Consider the following 24435-nt stretch of genomic DNA (forward strand, 5'->3'; position numbering starts at 1 on the left):
AGATCATAAGAATCTGTATAAAAAACACTTACCTGCTAGCAAATGATTCATCAGAGATCTAGTAGACCTAGTCCACCTAGCCTGCTAGTAAAGTTGCATTGTAAACACGCGTACTTGTAAGTTGTAACGTTATTATTAGGCCTATACATACGATTGTTAACAACCGGTTCGTGGAGGTCATTAAATTCTAAGAACAGGTTTGCACGAACCGGTGCGAACTGGCTGAATCCCACCACTGCATATATATTATTCATACCTTTGGTGTATAGGATGCAAGCAGATTTTGACATCAAATTTTGGGGTAAAAAAGTGTGTCTTATACACCAAAAAATATGGTAAGTTTTGTATTAAAATGTGGAACAGATTTCGTTTATAGTTTTTGTGTTCAACTAAGGTTAATTAATACTGTAGCAAACTCTTGAACAGGTGTAATGCTTTTTTAGAATGTTCTTATGCATTAGAAATGTTGTGTTCTCTAATATTTTTCATCTATTGAATGTTAATTTGTTTTTGAGAAATGGTATCGAGATGTTCATCTACACAATAGTAAGTTTTTCATAAATATAGAGAATTGTGCCCTAAAATGCCAGTAAAATAGAATAATGAATAGGTGGTTACAAAAAAAACCTTCTACATTGTATATATAAAGGCTAAATCTACCCTCAGAATTTATTTTATAATCATCTGATTTTTTGTTTTGAAAGCAAAAAAAAATCAGAATGTTTTGATGAACATTAAGTTAAACTCAGATACAAAAACAAACATAGTACATTTGTAATTTCTTATTTCTGATATTTTATTTTTATAAAATATTTCTTTTAGTCTAGGTTTTAACTTTCTTTAATGGCATAGGAGAGGAGGGGGTGGGATTCTCAACTGTCTTTTTAGGTCTATTGAGAAATTGGCTTTGGGAACAAAGGAGAAAATGTCCAAAATTGCTTGACTGGTCCCAGAAACTGTTTGTGCCCAAACAAACAGGAACACACAACAGCACATGTATATTTGTTGATATAAGCCTAGTTATTGTGAACTTATCATGACATTCTTGGTCTTTGGTACAGTTGCATGAGTTTGTGTTGATGTGATTCATCTGACATTATCATAAGACTGAAATAACCTGCGTTTGTGGTCTTGGTTGTTAATCATGCCAGCATTCTGAGTCTATTTTTTTTCTGGCCATTTTCATAAGACTGAAATAACCTGCATTTATGGTCTTGGTTGTTAATCATGCCAGCATTCTGAGTCTATTTTTTTTTCTGGCCATCAAAACCTTATGCATGATATTAAGTGGTTGGTATTTAAAGCTTGTATACTGATATGTTAGTGTTGTTGCTTGCAATACGTATATAGTACATTTTTTTAAACATAATAAGTGCTTGAAAGTTTCTTTATACTATTAGAAGCTGCATGTTTTCAATATTTCAAGAATTATTGTTGTAATTATAAATACAGGAGTTCTGTTCAGTAACAGTTGTTTAATGAGCTATAGAAGTCCTGTGTATAGATCTCTTTGATTGGCAAAAGATTTGGGTCTTTTGGGTCTATCTTTGCCATCAAAGCAACTTTGAAATAACAATTATAGTGTTATTGTTGAAAGTTTTTTTTTCTGATAATCTTGATCAGTGAGTATCACAATAAAAAGTTTGCAAGGACCAAAGTGGAGTGTTTGGTTTGGTTACAAGTTTGACAACAACAAAGAAAAGACATGAAAAAAAGTATCATGTAGATGTCCTAGAGCAAGGTGGTTGTATATGTATCCAAACAGATGGGGCACCAGCATTTTCCTTTTCAGCAACAATAGAAGCTGTCAAAAACTAAAGAATCAGTGCAAGACTCAGAAGAACTAGATACAAAACAGAAAGAAAACCTCAATTCCAACACATTGTGCTTGAACTTTGAAAAAATTATTCTCATATGAGATCAGGAGGATAATCATATCTTTATTATATCAAATTATTTATTACACCAGAGATCAACATCACATGAGGTTTGTTGAATGTAACCAAAAAATATTGAAGAGGTTCAGAGTGAGTTAGAGTTGGTCAATTTGAAACAAGTAATTGGTTGATGATGGCACCCAAACCACAGTTGTTTTTTCTGAAAAAAAAGTAGAGTATGTTTATTCTTCTGCTGGCAGCACATGCAGTTTTAGTGGTTCCACTATTACAATATTGCCGGAGTCTAAGAATCAAATTCCAGAAACAGTGCTAGATGGTCAACACAGTGCTAAAGAAACTGCTGATAATGTATTTGAACCCAATTGAAAATATCCACCAGATTCATTTCATTTTGTTGGAAAAGAAATGTCATACAAGTCCAGAAGTCTGTTTTTTCTGTATGGTCTTTGCCAATCAAATGAAGTTATGTTGGATCAGGTATTTCAGAAGTGCAAATGCAGGGTAAGGCTAGAGCTCCTGTGAGGAAAGTTGTTATCCCACTTATGAAATATTCATTCTGTGTTCTGTCACACTTGTCTCCTGTTTGGAAATGCTTTACAAGAAGAGAATTCTCATACTGGAAGGACAGGAAACAATCACTAGAAGAGCAATAACAGTCAAACACTCACCTGGGCACTGTCATTGTCACAGCTAATTATGTTATTCAAGAGCCTATAAATAGTGCCGGATTAACCTACCACAAAAAGAGAACGTTTGGCATGGGACTTCACGAGTACATTGTCTGAAATAAGGGATGTTTGTCTTATTATTCTATTGATTGATTTTATTGATAATTGATAATGCAAGCTATCTATGATAATATAATCGATAAGATACCGAGTTTTTACGTTAAGTAGATAATTATCGAGTTTTATTTTTAATAATATTTGATAATTGTTTTTAGCATTTTTTATTTTTAAGATTTAAGCAGAATTTTTGCACAAATCAATTTTTTAATTGCACATTCCTTTATAAATTCACTACATTATACATATTTTATTATCCTTCGCTCTGGTTATTAGGTTGATATATTATAGATGATTATGTCAGTGTGTATATTCTTCAAATCTCTCTAATCAACAGAGACTAAATTAAGAAATCAACAAATATTTTTTCAATTTTGTAGTTTATACATTACCATTTTTATACTTTCAATACATAGAATGAAAACAATATTAGGTTATACTTTTGCTGCTAAGCAACATGACATAAAAGCCATTGTTGGAACACATTGTTACCAAAATGCACTGTCTTTTCTATATATTAGAAGCTATTATATAAGGAACCACTTATTTTCTATGTGGTTCTTTGCTAGCTTGCTTCATTAAAAAGATGCAAATGTAGATAAGATAAGTAATAATACCTAGGTGCACACCCTCAAGGTCCAATTAGTATGGGTGCAAAATTTCAGGTTTCTAGGTGCTTTCCTCTTAGAGCTATGGCAGTCACATATTATTTTCTATATGTTTTTTCACTAGTTTTCCTCATTAAACAGATGTGCATGCACGCATGCTAAATAAGTAATAATACCCAGATGCTCACTGCACACCAGTGTCTGTCTCAATGTGATTTATATCTGTAATATAAGGAACCACTTCTTTTCTATGTGATTTTTCACTAGCTTGCCTCATTAAAAAGATGCGCGAATGTATATTGATAAGTAATACACAGGTTCACAACATCAGGGTCCACCTAGTATGGGTGAAAAATTTCAGGTATCTTAATTTTTTCCCCTTGGAGCTATGGCAGACACACTTCTTTTCTATGTGGTTTTTTGCTAGCTTGCCTCATTAAAAAGATGCACATGCGAACAAGATAAGTAATTTTGTATTCCAAAACAGGCTTATTTCAAATATTGCTGAAAAAATACACATGCAGTCAGTCAATCATATAATAGTGCTGAATTCATCTCAGGACAATATACCAGTTTCAGAGCATTTGTGGAAAAGGAAATTCCGATACGATATCTTACTTCCTATCACAAAATAGCTTTTCTCGATTAGTAATGTCTTCTATCGGCGCAAAGTTTCAACAGTCGGCCCTAGCCTTCCACCTCCTGCTCAAAGTGATTAATGAGTGCAAAAAAAATGTGGGGAGGGAGCTGGTTGTGTTGCACTCCTGTTGGTGGAGAGGTGCTGCATAATCATTTACAAGTGGATATGCAGAAGGCAAGTGACAAGCGTGGAAATTTGCACCAATAGAGGGCAATACTAATCGAGAAAAGCTATTTTGTGAGTGAAGGTAAGTATGTATAAGAAATACATATTCAGTTTAGGAAAATGTTAACATCTAAACTGCCTCTATATTTTGACCATACACTGTGTTTTGTCATAATGCAGACATGTAGTGCCTCTTTGCCATTCAAGCAGTTGTTTGTGATGTTCTTGTAAATGTGTAGATTCACCATGGCATATCCCAAATTCATCTGCCACAGTGCATGTCAGTAATGTTTTCTTTGTGAAGGAAAGCTTTTTCAGTTGCTTTATTGATTCTCTTGGGGCATATCAGTCCACTGGATGTGAGTCAGTAAACTATATCCAAGGTAGAGGGACTTTGGAAAAACTTGCTTCATTTCAAACTGCCAATACTGTTCACTTATTCATAACACTTTGGCATCACAAATCTTTCATTTAACTTCAGTCTGAAAGCAATAAGCTTCAACAAATGGTGAACCCTGTTGAGACTTATGAACATGACCACATGGGGGAGATGGCATTTGGGGCATTTTGCTCTGGGCCCCCCAAAATATAACTTATTTTTTAATAAAACTAAAAAAAGAGGAGTAGACCAGAGAGTTTTCTTTGTTTATGAAAAACAAAGAATATGAATAATATAAGAAAGTACCCTCTAAAATGTAAACAATTGGCATTTGGTGTGGTGCCAGCTCAGAGGTGCTTTCCCTGGAATTTTTTAAGCCATGATAATTTGAATAAAATTACTGCACATGCTAATTAATTAAGTTTCAAAACAATTTCATACAACATATATAAGGTCCTATAATATATATATGTATGTATATGGAGGGAACCTCCTAATTTTAAGTTTGCCCAATTGCTAGAACTAAGAAACAAGACCAATGCATATGAAGATATGTATGAATCCAGCATTCCATTCTGTGACAGAAATGACCTTAAGGGTGTATTGTTTCTTAAAGTTTGAGTATGCAGGAGGGAAAGAATGGATGATAAAGTGACCGAGTTATGAGAAAAAAAGAGAAGTTTAGATTCAACACCTTGCTTAGTCTTGATACAGCTGTAAACTGCATGAACAAATGTTTTTCATCTTAATGACAAATTTCATGTCAGGTAGACTTAACTCTGAAATACTAAAAGCTTTTTCCAGTTTAGTTGCTGTCGTACTGTAAACAACCATGTGACTTCATCTTTCAAATGTTTTGATGCAATGTACTGTTTAAGTACTTTTTAAAATTAATTTTAATTATAAAAATGTAAAATTTGTCAGAGTTTACTTCAATGAATCCATTACAATTCTTTGAATGAGAAGGGTAGCTGCTTAAAAATGCTTTTCATGTGTGTGCTGACAGAAACATTTTAAGTAAAGTAACTTTTCAGAAAGAGTATGCGAGTTCATCAAGACTTATCCAAGGTTAGCAAAATGTGAAGTTAAGGGTGCAGAGGTGCAACATTGTCCAGTATTAATCTATGCCTCCTACCAGTCAGTCTTCCAACTTCTTGACAATTCTGGACCATGATCTGCTTTCCCAAATCTGTTTGAAATATATAAAACTCTAACGACACTATCAGTTGGCTTGATTAAATGTGGTTACTGCTCCTCTAAACTGAAGTTCATCAAGACCCGTTTGAGTTCTGCTATATTATCTGAACAGCTGGCTTCCTTAATATGAGTGCTGTAAAAAAGATTTCTAATTAGACTCAGATAAATTATCCCAGTTCAATATTTTCAGTAGATATTGTTTCTATAAACCTTAATTTTTAGGTTATGTACTGAGGGTTTATGCTGCGATTTAAATAATGATTTATTATTCAACTGTTGTACAATCCCACAGTTTAACAATGAGCCTCTTTGACTTGCTTTTCAGTAATATGAGAATTTCTTGGATTTATGTGTAACATGTTTAAGTTTTTTTTAAAGACGTCTTATCCAAAAGATTGCATATAGCCTATGCTTTCTCCCCCCCTCCCCTTAACACTTTACCCCTGTGTACAAAAAAACAGCATTTGTTTACACAGTGATTATAAATTTTGCAGTTCAGTGTGTAATGACATGATCCAGAAAGGTGAAATGACACAGATATCACATGTGGCCATCAGGGGCACCACTATGACCTAATGTCTGATCAGTCAAACTGTTCCAAATGTTCTCCTGCAGCATCCAGAATGTAGTGCATTATGTGATAATGAATATTATAGCTACAATGCACATTTCATATAGAATGCTGGTCACGTCCAAGATTATTGCATTCTTGAGGTATAGAATTTTGAGGTTTCCCACGGTACACAAGCAACTTCAGGTACCCCCACAACCAGAAATTAGCTAGTGTTAGGTTCAAAGAATGAGGTGGCTATTCACAAGGAAGGTGACGTGAAATAGTTTTGTCCTTAAAGTGCTCCCACAAGACATGTCTCACATGATTACTAATATGCAGAGGGACACTATCCTACCTGATAACTGTATCACATTTCATTGTTGCAGCATTAACTGTACAGATTTAATTGCAGTTTTTGTGCCGATGGTTCTTCAAAAAAGTATGATTTAATAACAAAGTCAGCTGTGAAACCACATTGTCACCTTATTATCATGGAATTGCATAAGAAATGTTACATGTGGATTAGTTTCTGCCCAGATAAAGGAGTTACACGTGTTGAAACTTCCAAAAAAAGATGAAGTGTGCTTCATCAGCCCGTAAGATATTGGTAAGCCGTTGGTCATCAATACCCAGTCTTGCTATGAACTGCAACACCAAATCAACATGTGTTAAAACTGTATCCTTCAGTGCTTGAACATAATGTAACTTGTAAGGAGACATTTGCAAAGTTGACCAAAGAACAACAAATGAACAATTGAAATTGGCAAATTTTAGACTTTTTCTGCTTTGGCATGGCCATCCTCAACAACAGCTTCAGTATGTGTTGACGGTCTGCTTGTATGTAGCTTATCACAAATGCAACCTGTCTCCTCAAATTTTTTTATGAACTTGCCCACAGCAACATTGGAACAAGACCCTCTTTGTATTTTATCACTCTATGGAATTCCCCGAGAGCTGAGTCGGCATTGTATCCTATGGTGTAATAGCATTTAACTAGTGCACTTCTCTTCACACTTTAAAGTTTCATGTACTGTGGTCAACAGGCCTATTTATACTTCTAGGAAATATTCAAAATAAATCATAAGGATGCCCCTAGTGGTAACATGTTTCAACTGTGAAATTTGAATTTGCATAATAACCTTAATACTCCTGTGCAATTTCAACTTACAATGCCATATCATTTGTGAGATATGATCAACTAAGTCACAGTTTTTTTCATAAACACCTTGTACATTTCCACTACTATTATTATAGTTTGAAATCAAATGAAATCTATACAGATGTGTACGCTTTACAGTGTTTAAAGTTATATATCCCTAAGTCTGTAACATATAATTTTAAGTCTTACTGACTTGTTCACATTCACAATTAATCATGATTAATGTAATAAAGTATTTGTAGTGATTTTACTGATTGATTACAGATTATCACATCTGACTCACTAAATCATTTTTCAGATTTTTACAGATCTTTTAATTGTCATTCCTGGGTCTCTAAAACTCAGAAAATTAATTGGTACTTTGGGCTTTACCTCAGGCCCCCTTTTCTGGCATGGGAGGGGGAACACCTCGCTAACCCCGTGAATCTCAGTTTTGTTAGAAATTTGGGAAGTCTCTGCCCAGCTCCAACTTACTTTTTTTGTCCTTCTACTCCATTGGCTCCTTTATTATTTACTAGATCTGGTTGATAAAGGTTATATGAACAGCATCATTCAAATTACGCTTATCTTTGAATATGTTAGCACTTCAAGCATCAGTTTATATAACATTTTCCAAGTAAATCAGAAATAGCAAAAACAGACACTCCACTGAAGAAAAACCCAAAGTGTATGCCCATTGCCAGAAAATCATTAATGAATGTACAGTTATATTTCTGTATATTATAATATCAAAGATCATTTAGCAGACTCCATACTTCTGGCCTTTTATTTGTTGTAGACAATGTTTCTATCTCAAAAGATTGTCATCTATGGTAACAGGTTATCAATTCAACTTACTATGGTATTTTTTGTTAATTAAACATTCACAAAGTGTGAAAGTAAATTTTCACAAGAATCACATTAACCTGTCAACTTTTATCCTTTGCTTAGATATTATTAAAGTATTTTTTACAGATGAAACCAATTGTAAAAGTTATAGTTTAAATGCTGAAAGCTAGTGAAGCATTGGAAACCAGTAGGCCTAAAAGTTGTTATAAAAATCCAGTTAAATCCAGATGTTTTTTCCTCACAATTTTCTTAGTTTATCTATGGTGGCTCAAAATCAGAGATGTGTAAAATTTAATTTCAGATCTTTCTCTCTCTTTTATTTTTTTACCACCAGTCACTGGTAAATACCAGAACTCATCAGTTAGATAGGATGAAGAGAGACAAAAGACTCTATGAAACACTATTTATATATGCAGTATCATACTTCAAAAATTTTTAGATTAAATGCCAAAAGCCAGCAATGTATTGGAAATCAGTAAGCATAAAAATTGTTATATAAATCAAGTTAACTGCAGATGTTTTTTTCCCCCATTCCTCTTAATTTGTCCATTATGGCCTTTGGTTTTCAATACTTTGCCAGCTTTCAGCATTTTAACCATAACTTTTAAAGTATTATACTGCATATATAAATAGTATTTTATGGAGTATTGTGTTTCTCATTGTTCAGCCCAATTGATGAGTTTGGGTATTGAATTAAAAGCTTTTTGGACAACAACTTGTGGGAGACAAAAGAAAGATCTGAAATGCTATATTTACACACCTCTGATTTTGAGCCACAATGGACAAATCAAGGGGAATGGGGAAGAATAAAACATTGCAGTTAACTTGATTTTTATAACAATTTTTAGGCTTCTTGGAAACCAACCTTAGCTTTGTTATAACTGTAAATTAGTAACAACAGAGTATTAATCAAATTTCAGATTAGGAGCAAATTGAAACTGATCATTTGCTTGTCTTATGCACATTCACAGGATGGAGAATCATGTTTTCAGTGGTAGTAAACCATTTTGCACAGATGACTCAGAATACTGCAATGACCTCCCAGATAAACCACCTCCAGTTCCACCCTTACCTAATTACTTTACAACCACACAAAATGTTGGAGAGACAGTAAGTTGAAGAGTTGAATATTAACAACCTGATTGCTTTATAATTTTGGTAATATGAAATACAATTAAAATGTTTATAAAATCAGTTTTCACCACATTCATATATACAATCCAAATTATTTTATTTCAGCTAGTTTTTGATCCACTTTGAAAGTCATCATCAAGGTGATGATGACTCCAGGATTTGGTCAATAACAACTTCAATAAAACATTTTGGATTACATATATAAATGTGGTGAAAACCTGTTTTTTAAGAATTTTCATTCTAATGCATTATTATATGTTTATAAAAACAAAGTATTCATATCTTGTTTTAAATTTGCAATGCAAAAGAATAAAATAATGCTGGTTGTGCATGTAAAATGTTTTAGAATTTAAACACAAGTTTGATGTAAGTATTACAAAATCTTATAAAATTACATGTAATTATAATTTCTGTTTATAGATTCTTTTTTTTTTATAGTTATAAATTCAGGACTTTTTGTAGGAAAGATAACAGATGATATAACTGCTTTCAACCAATCAAACTTAGAAATTTTAAGAATAAGTATTATGTTTTGTGATTAATATGGTAATAGTTACTTGATTTCCAATGCTTATAAACAGAAATATTTTCAATACTAATATATTCTTTCATTTAGAAACAAATTTTATTTTAAGTTTGTTTAATTGATCTTTGACATGGTATTAAGTGTTTCAAATAGAGTCATTACTTATTAATTAATAAGAGCATACTTTTAAAATCTCTTACATATACCATACAAATAGTTTGCTAGAGTGAAATTTTATATTTAAACATGAGGAGATTGACTGAGCTACTCACTATATAAGATATAACATCTCATTAAATTTTTTATCATTCACAGCCAGTACATTATTCATTAGTCAAAAAATCTCCATTATCTTCTGCTCTTAAATATTCAGTAAGCCAGTCAAGGCAATCTACAAGGTCAAAAGAGAAAGAGAACATTGCTTCACATGATGTTGTAGAGTTTGTACAGAAAAAATCTCCTCTTCTTCTTCCCAAAAGATCCAAGCCAGGTAAGGATTGTAATTAGAAATGGCCTCTTTAATTTTTTCAAGCTTTCAGTAATGGTGCTGTTTATTGGCCTGATTATAGACCGATCTTGAATATAAGGCAACCCCCATTATCAGAAACCATGGGGGAAAAACAAATTGAGTGTCATAATGTCCTTTTTTAATTTGGCAAAATCAACTATAACTGAACAGCCTGCAAGTGGATTAGTTGCAAGAATTGGTGATGATCTTGAGTAAACATCTGGCGTGCATGCATAGATGGATGCTTTCTGGACATCCAGGAATGCAACAGGCTAGATTAGGGACAAATAGCCTGTGGTCAGCCATTATTATAAGCTCTTATGAATTTTACAATCTAATTATTAATAAAAAAACATTGCTTTATAATCGGGCCAATGCATTATAAATATTAATCTTTTTCAATTTTCAAACATACGAAATGAGATTGTTTAACCCTAGAATTACCAGTAGGGTCTATATAGATCCCACCTGTGTTTGAAACACATTTTTCTAAACAATTTATGTCATGACTTCACAAGTAGTGAATGGTCTAGAAACAAATTGGTAATTACAGGGCTAAAAACAATTTAAAAGGTACAGATTTTGTTCATTTTTATTGTTATTATAAGTAGAATAAATGATATTTTAATAAAATCTTGAAAGGGCAGCACCTGCTGGAAGTATTAAATGGAAGTATGAATGATATAGGGATCAAATTGATGTTGGAAATCTTGGAATCTGAACAGTCTCACAATAGTTATTCTGTCCATTTAGAAGTCCCCAATATTATTGCTTTATTACTGAAAATAGAAAATAGTTTCTGTATTTATTTATTAAGTCAGATGTGTTTGCACTAAAGCTATTTAAATAGATGGTGACTAGCAGCCATTAATGCTTATAAATAGGTCCTGAGCCAGGAAAGGTTGAGAACTACTGTTGCATACCATTAAATTAATTTATTATGGGTATCATAAAAAACAATACAATAAATGAAATAGAAAACCAGTTTGGATAACTTTACCACACTGTTCAAGCAAGTGGTTTTTGGAAGTACAACATAGGTTATTGTATGTTTTCAACGTCATTCCAGAAACCAATAGCAAGAAATGCTGCAAAACTTGTGATTGCAGCAAATCAATGTTTCTAACTGTACAGGAGGTTAGCAGAATCCATACTATAATAAATTGATGACTTAACAATTCGTTGAATTCAATCATTTATAATGTTTCACCTTCTAATGCATAGCTGTTATAAACCACAGTAGAGAGATCAACAACACAGGGAGTTGCAAATTGTTAGCTCCCCAGTGGCACAGCAGTATGTCTGTGGATTTACAATGCAAGAAATCTGGTTTCGATACCTGTGGTAGGCAGAGCACAGATAGCACTTTGTGCTTAACTTCAAACAAATAAGCAAATTGTTAATTTTGTTGGTCCTTTCTGAGATCTTCATTATATCTTCCTGATGAAATTCACTATAATCATATACATGATATTTCAAGAATCCTGTCTCCCAATAAAGGTTTGAGTAGAAAATTTTATATTCTGTCTACATAAATGTATAGATAAAATGTATTCATGAAAGGTTCCACTTGATATGTTGTTTTATATGTTAGATACCATACGAGTTAAATAAGCAAAGAATTTCAGACTTAAGTAAAATTTGTTAACTTTTTTTCTCCCAATAGAATATGTGAACACTACCATAAGTACAGAAAATAAAGGTGGTAGTAATATAGGTTCAGTATTTACATCATTGTCCTTCCCTCAAGAACTTCATACATCCAGGGATGCTTTTGACATGCGTAAGTATTAAAGATAAAGGGAATTCTAAAGAGCATTTCACAATATTTTTTGTCATTAGAAATTTAAGAGCAAAAATACATCATTAAAACTGGTAAGTATACAGTTAGTGTTTTAAACTTTTTCAGACAGACTATAGTTTTAGGAGCATGTTTTAGAGCAGTTGAGTAGTGATATAATTTCTAAATAAATGCTAACTACTTAAATTCATTATCACCTTATGTCAAGAAAATATTACAAGGGCTCTTAATATTACCTGACAAGTCCCTCACAAAAACATCAGATAAGGAATTGGAAAAATCGCAAAGTTGTATTTGGAAAAGTGTCAGGTGTCTAGGTCAGGAAAACTACCAGGTCAGTTCAAAATTAGGGAGAGCATTAGATATTTATAGATCTTGAAATATCCATAATATTTCACGAGAAAAATAGCTTATCTGAGAAATCATTAAAGTAATTTAGCATGTGATGCTAAAACTAATTTGTCTTGCCAATATCATCAGTAAGCTTGAAGAGAATAACTTTAATATTTCCTACTATAGTTCTTTTGCATTCACTCCTTTTATTTTTTTTACAGATATTTTCTTATATAGGGGAAACATGTATGGTCGTTTTTTATCATGTAGTGTTATTTCTCACTGAATAATACCTCAAAAGTGGGAATGTCTTTGAATTTTAGTTTTTAGTCAGGATTGTTTCAACATTATAGCAGTTAAATGCATGGTATCTTATAAAGTAAGTTAAAATGAAGTCAAGTTCTATTACTGAAACAATAAGTTTATATGGAAACAACTTTGACATTTTATGAATCCTTTTCAGTCTAAAGTTTGCTTGTCACAAAATTATACACAGACCTTATTTTAGAGCAGAAGTTCCAAGTTGTTGATTCAGGACATAAGACATTAGGAAGTGGTTCAGCTTAAATTGACTTTCAGAGGTGTTAAAGTTTGGCAATTTTTGGATTAGTGAGCTTTCCACAATTCTTCTACCAAGATGATAACTTACCTCTGCATACAGAAATGCCATTTTCCTTGTACGTCTGCCTATGAGATTTGCATGCCACTAGCTTTGAGCTAATTTCCATCTAAATTCACGTGTTTAATGTGAACTGCACTGGTGTGTTATGATGTCATCATGCAACAATAGCCATCCACCAATAGGAGAGCGACACAACCTCTATGCACAGCTACTCCCCTTATGCACTTGCTCTCGTGATAACTTCATTATTTTCTTTTGCATTGCATTGAATAAACTTGTTCAAATTTTTCTTCTTAGTTCAATTTAATGAGATTTGCATTTGCTAATAAAACATTGTGTTTTGTTTTCTTTGGTTTTTGTTTCAAAAGCTTTAATTCTTTTCGTAAATTATCAAGAGATGGTGACATCAACTTGTTCTTTGTAAGTAACAAAGTTACACACACAGGCCCTATTTCTACTATGGCTTCTGGAGGCTTGTTAACTATTGGAGATGTTACAGCCTATGTTCAACATGTTGTGGATTACTTCATGTTTAATAGGCCTCCTCCTCCTGTCCCTACAGCCAGTGTTCTTTCTCTTAGTTGTGAGTGGCTAGTTGGATAGTGATTTTAACCTGATTTGCTTTGGGTAACATTTTACCAATGTTGGAATGTCCTCAACCTTCCAAACTATTTCTGGTTGTGCCTTCTCAGGTATGTTCTTTTCATTATCTTTTGCCTATGTCCTTTACTTTCCTCTTCTTTATTCCATGAACCCAACTCTCAGGTTTACCTTGTTGATCTTTCCTCCCTTGCTTGATATTAGGGTTATACTCTTTCCTTTCTTGAACATATCCACAGTTGCGTTCGTGACTTTTTTTGTCCTGACATACAACCATTATTCCTTTCCTTTTTGAAGATTTCCTGTTTTTGGAATCTCTTTTACTTGCCTTCTACTTCACTCTCTAATTCACTTTTCATCGTTTTCTCACCATCCTTCTATTTACTTCTCCCTCCACCTTTTGTCAGGGCCACTTCATTGCGCTCAAGTTGGGTTCTCTGGAGAGGTTCGTTCCCTTCTCTCTGACCCCTGTTGTCTGTTCCCCTTCTTCTACTATGTCCCTCCTTACTTGGTACCTCTGCTGTTGGGGCTTATTGGGTCTAGATACACTCCTCATTAATGTACACTCTCCTTCTTCGTGCATATGTGGCCTTCTTTGGGCTCCTCTTCTTCATCTGGAAGTCTTTGGTGGTTTTCATGTTTCACTAGAGACCTAGACTGAAGGTACATGACTTCAGTCCTCATTATCATCCCACGTTTTTCATCTTTTGCAACCCTGTCCTTCAACTCGTGTTCCTCTACTGGATCAGTCTACCCCTACCCTGCCCATTCTGACTTCTAGTCCTTCCACTTTTCTTCATAATCCTGTTACCCAAAGCTGGTTCATCACTCTTCTTGTTGGTGACTATTCTGTCGAGTTGAGCCCAGTGGGTACCTGTCTTTCTTTCTTTGCCATTCATTGGTCTCGCCTTTCTGCCAACAGACAGATTTTTTTATGTTCTCTCACACCACTTTTCTTCTCTTTGCTCCTCTCTTCCTATTTTCTTTTCTTTTCACTTCAACCCAATCTGTCTTTGGCATCTTAAGAATGAGATATTGAATTATTTGGCCAAACATGCAATTGAGAGGATGTATGCCTCTTCTTCAAGTTTTTCCTCTTGCCTCTTTGTGATCCTCAAGATAATGAGGGACAAACGTTCAGTGATCAACTCATCGTGTCACAACCAATTTCTGATCGTTCCACCATACCTTTCTTTCTAAGAGGTCTTTTTCACCTGGTCTGTGGATAACCAAAGTTTATGTGTCAGACACATTCTGATTGCTCTGTCCTCCAAATATTTCTACCCTTCAGCCATTAGAATTCCATCTTCCAATTCCATACTCTTCCCTTTGATATAGCATTGGTACCTTATATATTCAAATATCCAAGTCCTTTCTCACGTACACACAATATTTGCTACAACTGGGCATTTTCTTTCACCTTGGAATGTCTAGTCAATAAGATTTGCATTTCTCATTCTCATCCTGTGGGTTCCCTGGAGCCCCTCATTCCTTTGGGGTGCACAAACATGTGCCTCTCCCAATTGACCTTAGAAGACCAATGGATTCCTTCTTGGGATCCATCATCCACAATTGTGAACTCCCCCTTTCCTTTTTGTGGGTTCTCTGGAGCTCCTCATTCCATTGTGGTTCACACACATGTGCCTCCTCCTCCAATGAACCTTACAAGACCAATAGATTCCTTCTTCGCATCCACTGTCCTCGATTGTGAACTTCCCTTCTCCTTAACTCGAGGATTTATCATGGTGGCTAGACTGTGCCCATACTACATTTGATATTCCCTTCCCATACTCCAGACCAGTTCTCAATCTCTTCACTGGTATTTCCCTTTCGGGGTTGGATGTATCTCTTAATGACAACATGACCCAGGATGAGAGTTCACTTCACATTAAAATGTTTGAACTTCTCACTGTTTCATTGGGCAATTTTTCATTTCCTACCTTTTCTGACAGTTCAATTGTTTATGATCTACTCTGACAATTCCATGGTCATTTCTAACATCAACCATCTAGGGGGTACACATTCATGGACTCTTTCCCTTTGTGTGTTAGACCTTCTCTTTCGGGCTCATTCCCATCAAATCTGTCATGTTGCTTGTCATGTACTGGGAGCTATGTACTGTATTCTTTTATTGGGCTCATTCTTGGCTAGGCACACCTCTTATGGCCACCTTTGCCACCACTCTCAAATCTAATCTTCCTCTCCTCTAGTCCCCTGTTCCTCATCCTTTGGCTCTGCATGTCAATGAACTCAGCTGATCCTGGTATCACGATTTTCTATATGCTCATCCCTGTCTTTCACTCCTCCCTCAGGTCCTTGCCTTGCTACATGACACTCCTTGTTGAGTTATCCTGATGGCACCTCTTTGGCCAGCTCAGCCTTGGTTTCCTTTGCTTCTTCACTTAGTGTGCAGACCCCCCTTACTCTACCCAATATCTCCTCTCTATTGTTTCAACCACATATGTACCTTTTTCATCAAGGGATATTGTCCCACTACCTTCATGTGTATGATTTGCCTAGTCCATCACCCATTGGAATGGACTCTCCAGTTGTGTAGCTTTCCTCTTTTCACATTCCTTTTGCTGTTCTACTTTCTCTGTCTACCAGTGTCTTTTATCATTGGTCATCAGCCGCTCCCTTCCTTCTGGCAGTTCTACTTTGAACCACCTCTCTGCCTCTTTTACTTGACTGTTTGACTATGATTTGTTAGTCTCCACCATTGCTTCTTATTAGGTGGCATTGAACTCTACATTTTACCTTTCTCAGTACCACAGGCTGTTTTCTTCCCCTGTCTTCTCCACTCTATTCCACTTCTTCCTTCTTTGCTGATCTCCTTGCCTAATTCCCATGCTAGGGTAGGACTTTAATATGGTTTTGAATGCTCTCATGCATGCCTTATTTAAGTCGTTGGCTTCTTGTACCACCTTTCTCTCAAGGCTTATTTCCTCTTCCTTCTCATCTTCCTGGTCACCATCGTTCAGATGTTTATGCTATTGATATTTCTCCCACCCTCTTCCACCATTCATATATAATCCTCAATCTGGACCAGTCTTTCCTTCCTAAGGCTTCTGCTGCTTGAGAAGGTAACCATACTTTCTCTACTATTTTCCTTCCTTCTTCCTCTCATCTCTGTCATTCAGATCCAGCAAGATCAGCTTTTTTGTTCAGTTTGGTATTACTTATCACTGACTTGTTCCTACCCTGGGACCCCTCTTCTTCCAGGGAACTATCACCTTCCACCTTTACTGGATGGGTCCATCAACACCTCCAGTTGGTATATTCTTCCCTGGATTTGGATGCTTGCAGGCTATTTCATATTTCTTCCCATCAAATTTGCCATCTGTCTCACTTCCTTGCTTCTAGTCTTTGCCAACCTTTGGATGAGACCCTCCAGGCAGGCATTGGATGATTCCCCATGTTTATCACTCATTATCTTCATCATCTGGCTGTTTCATCTCCTGCAGAATTTCGACTTCCTATGATGACCATTCTCCAATCAAACCACCATCTTTGAGATGGGTAACTATGTTTTTTTCTTTTCTATTTTTTTTTCTGTCACTCAGGATCATGCCTGGTGGCTGGTGTTGCCTCCCAGGGTATATGTATTTCTCAAAATCTACTTTGGGCCAGGGGCAACAGAAAGCACTCAAAACACTCATCTTGGCTCAATCAGTGCCCACTGCAAGATGGAGTGTTCTGCAAAACTACTAGAGGTATACTAGCAGTGTATAAATTTACTAAGTTATCTGATTCATACCATACCAATTCCATAGACTGTCATGGAAAAAGCTGGCAACAGGGAAGTAATTGGCCACTTCTTTGTCTTGCACTTGCCCACTTTTCAAACAGAGTTACACAGTCACCCATTGCACTATTTCTAGTAAAAGACCTTTCTGGCTGTTTTTCTGTTGGGGATCCTGATATGTCTTCAGATCTCCTCAGTGTGAATTGTCCTCCCTGTTCTTCAAGTGGAACATGAGAGACCTTGCCACTTACCAATTTCTTAGTGTTGGGGTGGTGGACTATGGAGAATTCTCACCAATGAGCTTAGTGTAATGCAGTGAGAAGTAGGACAGTGGTGACACTGTAAGCATAGGACAGGTCACCTCTCACACAGCTTATGTGCCCTTTTGCAGCTAGAGTGTCTGGTAGAGTCATGGTGAACATACACTGTATGGTCTGATCATGCCCTAACCACACTATTGGCTCACCAACCATTTGCATGCAGATACTCAGCTAGTCATGATCACATTCCGCCCAACCCTGCAACTCTTCATGCTGTTTTGCCTTTCATTTCTCTTAATCTCAGTCAAAGAGTATACCTTGTTTGAAATGAGATGCAGTCTCCCATGGGTGTGCCTCTATGAAGCCCCTTCCATCAGGTATCACACTCCATAGGCTTTTCTATTGGGTACTTTCTGAAGGGATCTCATCTGGGTTTAAAATTTTGCACTGGCCCATCCACTACTCCAATGTGGGATTCTAGCATTTCTGTGTGAAGAGGTGAGTTATTATCTCAGAAATCTGAAAATGTATATCTGATGGATACTCACCTCCTCATACATTCCCACATGGCTTCTTCACTTATGGTGCACTTCTGTTTTTTCTTGCTTCCTATAAAAATGAAGTCATCACAAGTGTAAGTGCATATGGGGAGTTACTGTGCATGAAGGCTATGTCTCCCTCCTATTGGTGGAGGGCTATTGTCATATGATGATGTCATCATGCACGAGCACAGTTCATGTTAAACAAGTGAATTTAAGTGGAAGTTAGCTCAAGGCTAGTTGCATGCAAATCTCATCGGCAGATGCACAAGGGATATAACATTTCTGTTTGTGGAGGTGAGTATCTATGAGAAATATATTGTGAGATTAGGAAAATGTTAACTTTTGACATAATTTCTAGTTTTATGTGTTATTCTGGCTAATTTCCAAATACAAAGGAAATCTCCTGGTTCCTGTATGCAGATGACATTTTCTGTTTGTACAAATAATAGACATGATTTTCAAGCCCTTTTTCAGCAGATTAACAAGCTTCACAGAGCTATTAAGTTTGAAGTTTCAAGAAAACCAATAATTTACTCTCGTGTTGGACTTTCTTATAGCTAGAGCAGAAACAGTACGTGTTCTTTCTATCTATAGAAAACCAACAAATCCTTTAAGCTATATTCTCTTTTTTCTCATGCTATCAACAAATGGATAAAACATCAATCATAACTTCAGTGACCCTTAATAAAGAAATGAAAAATATTTATACAGTTTTTCTAACAGATAAGGTATCTTTTAGGTTTTATCACCAATGGCCATCAAAAAGCAAAAAAAAGACATTTTTAAAAATAACAACAAACAACCAACACCATTTATATATATAAGAAAAAAACAACTTAGTGTCACATACATAGAGAAATGCCTTTAAAACATTTTTAATGTCGTTTATAAATATCTCATTTTAAATTTCTTACACTTGAACAAGTCCACATCTATAGACAAAGATCATGGTGTATATAAAGTACCATGCCAATCCTGCAAATAGTTTGTTACTAAAACAGGGAGAAGTTTACATATCAGAAAAAGGTCAAACAGATAATGCTGTTTATCTAAACAGTGTTTTGATCCATCAAATCAGCTTAAATAATACATAAAACTATAAATTATGTCACAAATAGCTGCAGTACCCATCCATTGGTAACAAAGGATAGGAAATTGTGCTTTTTTTTTCCGTAACATAATAAACATCAAAAGTGCAATAAAAATACACACCAATACTGAAAAGAAAGATATACAATTTTCAAGAATTTTATCAATATAAAATTAGATGGGGGTCCAACCCCTCTCGTGACCTTCTTGTATCACTGTGTCAAGTTGTGCTGATTGATCAAGAAATGTGGAAATGTATAAGGAACAGATACACACACACACACACATATTGATGTTTATTTATATCGATAAGAATTGTGGAAAGCTCTATAACCCAAAGATTGCCAGACTTTAACATCTCTGACAGTCATTTTAAACTGAACTCTTTTTTGATGTCTTGTACCCTGAAGTTGGAAGTTTTTTTTTTATAAGTTCTGTGCATAATTTATTCACAAACTAATGTTGGACTGATGAGGTCAAAACTTGTAGCCTTATAAACTTGTGTTCCATAATAGTGGATCTTAACTTCATTTTATTTCATTGTGTTTATATATAGTTGTGTTAATTTAGCTCGGATTATTAATCAATTTCTGTTAGGTTAAACATGTGTCTGGGACATTAAAATCTACAAAAGAAAGGAACGAGATACATAGAACCTTTATTCCTATATTTACACATAAATCTTCCCATTTTGTATTGTATCTAATATTACTTTAAACTATTTTCTTGTTAAAGATTTCTGTTCTCTTTTTAACATTTGTTAGGTAAGTTGAAATTAAAGAGTTCAAATCTGCAGATACAAAATTATAATGATGGAGTTTGGGCAATGTTGAAGAAATTTTACATACAAGACAAGTAAGCTTTATGTTTTTTAGTAAGACATATATCACATATTTTTTTGTTATTAACTTAAGTTCTGTGACATTTTTCAGAGTCACTTGGTAACAGTCTTCCATCAAACCCATATCCCCTCCCACCACTACCACTTCGTTGTGGATCCTTAGATTTTAACAAAACGTTTACTGATTCTTCATTAGAATCTGTTTCACCTGCCATCCTAAAAGATGCGCTTCAATTGGAAGAGTGGTTTCACGGGCAAATTAGTCGGAAAGATTGTGAAGTCCTAGTTGTACGTGATGGGGACTTTCTAGTAAGGGAATCTCAGGGCTCTCCATGTCAGTATATTCTGACAGGAATGAGAAATGGACAACGAAAACATCTACTTTTAGTGGATCCTGAAGGGATTGTAAGTATAATAAGGCAAAAAATTAACACAATTATGTTTTGCATATGAACTGACAGAAAATAATTCACCTCCATTTTAATTTTAAGAATTTAAGTTAATTGTGTTTTGCTGTGATTCACATCCTCTAATGGCAAAAACAAAATCCACTAGCCAAACTGAGAGACCATTAAAAAATACAATACAATCCTTAATCATTAAAGTTAACTAAAAAGAAATTTATCAATTAAATCTATCGTAACCTCCTAGGTTACATTTCAAAGATACCATAAATGCTAAACATAAAGTATATCTACTTTTTATTTTAAATAAAGCCATTACTGAAATGTTTCATTGGGTACTCTCAATTTTCTAAGTAATTAGTGGCTTGAAAACAAAAACCACTGTAAATCATGTACAAAGTTGCATACACGAACTTTGTATTCTGTATTAAAAGGTTTGTCCTTTTCATGCTCCATAGGTGTTTCTAAGTGTTTAAAAGATTTGGGACTTTTGCCCATAGGCACAGGAATCAGCGTTTTGGTATTATGTTGATCACGTTTTTCTATTCTGATTTTTCAAGACAGCAGTGGGGGAATTGGGGTACTGTCAAATAGAATTGGGACACTGGCTCAGTGTGCCAGTGTCTATCAATGCCTCTGGCATGATCAAAATATCAGTGCTTCATGTTATCTGCTATGACAGGAGAAGCATTCAAAAATTTTCTAAGCAACAGTTATCTTGTGGTATAGGATCTGATTTTGTGATCTGCAGTTGGAGGCAACACATGACATCTACATGGCCCATATCCTTTCATATTTTATACAAAACAAATTGTTGCATACAAATTTCCTGTAATAATCAACATAATCTATCATTCAAAATCCAAAGATACCTTAGAGTACTCTACTCTTATTGTAATTCAGGTTGTGTGTTGACTGTCTGCAAACTCTTCCCACAGTTTTGGAGCTAGTAAGACCAAACATGGCATATCTTTAACTATATGACATATCCCTCATACCAATGGGGCTTAAAATGCATCCAGAAGGTCACTCAGGCATGATAGGGGTCTAGAAGTTTTTAAAATTGATGAGCCCAAATCTAACATCAGATTTTGTATTACTGCTCCCTCCCTCGCCATTTAGTGAAATTAAAATTTTTTTGTGTGATTTTGTATACGCAATATGTTGCTTGTTTCCAGATTTATTTTGATTCATGTAATCACTTGTTTTTCATTCAAATAACTTACCTAGTTCTTTACTCTTGTTCTGTTTTTGTAATTACTATGTTTGGTTCATATGCCTCCTTCTCTTTGAAGGAAATTCAAAAACTGAAGTCCAAAAATTGTAAAGACACCTTTAGCCCTTCAGATATTTATAATTTGGTGTTACTTCACATAAAAATGGTGCTCTTGGCTAGTGACGTCTTTCATTAATATTGTAAGGGGTAAAGAATAGAAGACTAAGTCATAGTTGATGATCTTGTACATATAACTATCTTATCTTATTTTTAACTATTCTTCATTTCTTATTGATCTGCAGTGTAGTTTTCTCTTATTAAGACTTATGAAATTATAAGAAAATTTCAGTGAATGATATTTCTCAATTCCAGGTAAGAACGAAGGACAGGTCCTTTGAGAGCATTAGCCACTTGATTAATTATCATCATGATAACAGCTTTCCAATAATTTTTGCAGAGTGTACTCTTTTCTTGAAAACTTCTATTTCCAGAACAAAGCCTGTTTGTTGAAATGGCCATTTCTTGACATTCAAGAAGTTATTGTGTGGTCTACCTAAATATGAACCAATCAAAGTTTTAACAATACTGAGAGCATAATTAAGTTTTAAAGTTTAATGAACAGTCAGCTAAACAGCCAAGTTTGGTGATGTTAATAAAGACGTTGTTTGTAAAGTATTGATATTTTATTTTGTTAAGTTGCCAAAAAATCTAGTTATAAAAGTATATTTAGGTAAAAGAGGTGTAGGTGTTAAAAAATAAAAACTATGTAGGGATAAATTATTTACAACTTTATGGATAATTATACTTCACAAATGTTTGTGTTTTTGATATGACAACACATAAAAAAGGCATGTAGAAAGACAGAGAATAAAATTAATACTTTGATTATTTGTTTATCTTTGAGATGCCACTGAAACTGTTGCCATGTAAGGAATTTGAAGGTTAAATTACTATTGTTCATAAAATAGAGCCACAGTTTCTTTGTAAATTTTTTACATGTTGTCTAAAATTGTAGTTATGCTATGCCAATGAATTGCACTAAGATGTTAAAAAACTTATTTGAACCATTGCTTTTTTAAAAGGAGTGTTAATAGATAAATTGTACTTGTTTTTTTTATCATAAGATTTTTGCTAACTATGTTAGTCATATGATGTCAAGGGTTTCCAATCCTAGATGATAATTTACCACAAAATTCAGACTTCATGCTAGGAAGAGATATGTTTAAGAAAAGACAGAAAGAAATTGTTAACTAAACTTTGAACTCTTTTTTTTTTACAAAGTATTTTAGTAAATAAGTTGGAAAATTGTATAGAACTTATGCCTAGTTAGGATGAGATATATCACATATAATCAAGTGTTGGATTTTTTACTATAATGTACATTCCTTGGTCATCATAAGCCCCACCCATACCCCATAGCTGTGATGTTGTTTAAATTCCCCTTGAATTTGTTGATTTTATTTAAGCATACATGAAGAAGCCAGTTATCACAGACGTTTTGATTTTTTTTCTACCAAACTCTTAAAAATAAGGAATGCAGTGGTGTTATTAAATTCATTTTGAATCCTTCCTATATTAGTTATCAATGTTTTAAATTGAGGGCAAGTATTTTAGAAATTACTTTCTACTACATGATAAGTTGAAGTTTGCAAAGCACAATTCCTATTTTGTTAATTCTTTTAAAATACTTAATACTCATCATTTGACTTTACAAAGGTCTTATCTGAAAAAATATGTATGATGATGGGCCTAACAATGCCTCTCGGTTGAATAATCAACATATTTTACTAAAACCATGTGTGTTAAAAATCTAGTTTAAGTTGTTTAATTTTCTGCAGATTATGAAATTCTCATGTATCTTAAGTTAAACAAGAACCTAAATTGTGTGCCACATTTAGTAAAAATATATTAGGATTATTATATTTTCATTCAAGCACCAGTTAGTTCTTCACACCTTAAGAGTTGAGCAAAATCAAACTACAAATTACAGCTAATCAGATATTAGGTGTTTAGATAGATACAGTAAATTATTCCAATATGTTTGGTTTTCTTTCTTATGCAGCTGACAATTTGTAGTAAATGAAAGACTGGAACAGATTAGAGCATTTTATGCACAAGTTTTATGCCATACACTGTTGTTCCTGCATTCAGGGTTTAAAAAAAATTATGATCATTCGCTCAAATGAAAGAATTTCTTCCCTTATGAATGTTAATTTATGATAAAATTGATAATTTTTTTTTCATATATTTCAGTATGTGCAATATGTTTTGAAACTTTTTAAGTTAAATAATAAATCATTTTCAAGTGTGAACTTTGTGAAAAACAGATAAAAAGTGGCATAATTTTGGTTAGTATTCAAACCATAAGTTGCATCATGATAACATCTGAAAGGAAATTTACTATTTATTTTGGTGTATACTTTTTATGTAATATGTAATTTTTTGTTCCTTCTTATTCTAATGTAATAACACCAGTAAAGTTAAAAACATACAGTTCAATGAATGTGCATTGTTTCAAAATGTTGCTAATGTTTAGCAGTTTTTTTATTGGTTTATTGTTTTTTATTTGCTAATAATAAAAGTTCAAGAAGTAATAGTAATT

At 34.1% G+C, this 24435-nt stretch overlaps 1 protein-coding gene across 2 annotated transcripts in view; it reads left to right on the top strand.

The window, feature by feature from the left end:
- LOC106464620 (SHC-transforming protein 1-like) overlaps nucleotides 1-24429 on the top strand; it is a 60136-nt gene extending 35707 nt beyond the window's left edge. Inside the window, exons 7-11 of one of the 2 annotated variants that reach the window (XM_013924778.2) lie at nucleotides 9184-9322; nucleotides 10188-10362; nucleotides 12047-12163; nucleotides 20305-20618; nucleotides 22206-24429. In XM_013924778.2, coding sequence (XP_013780232.1) covers nucleotides 9184-9322; nucleotides 10188-10362; nucleotides 12047-12163; nucleotides 20305-20618; nucleotides 22206-22343 — 883 coding nt within the window. In that variant the 3' untranslated portion in view covers nucleotides 22344-24429. The remainder of the gene's footprint in view (nucleotides 1-9183; nucleotides 9323-10187; nucleotides 10363-12046; nucleotides 12164-20304; nucleotides 20619-22205) is intronic. The other variant, XM_022392847.1, reaches the window with a different exon arrangement.
- Nucleotides 24430-24435: the final 6 nt, after the last annotated feature.

Source organism: Limulus polyphemus, unplaced genomic scaffold, assembly GCF_000517525.1.
Source record: "Limulus polyphemus unplaced genomic scaffold, Limulus_polyphemus-2.1.2 Scaffold62, whole genome shotgun sequence".
NCBI lineage: Eukaryota > Metazoa > Arthropoda > Merostomata > Xiphosura > Limulidae > Limulus > Limulus polyphemus.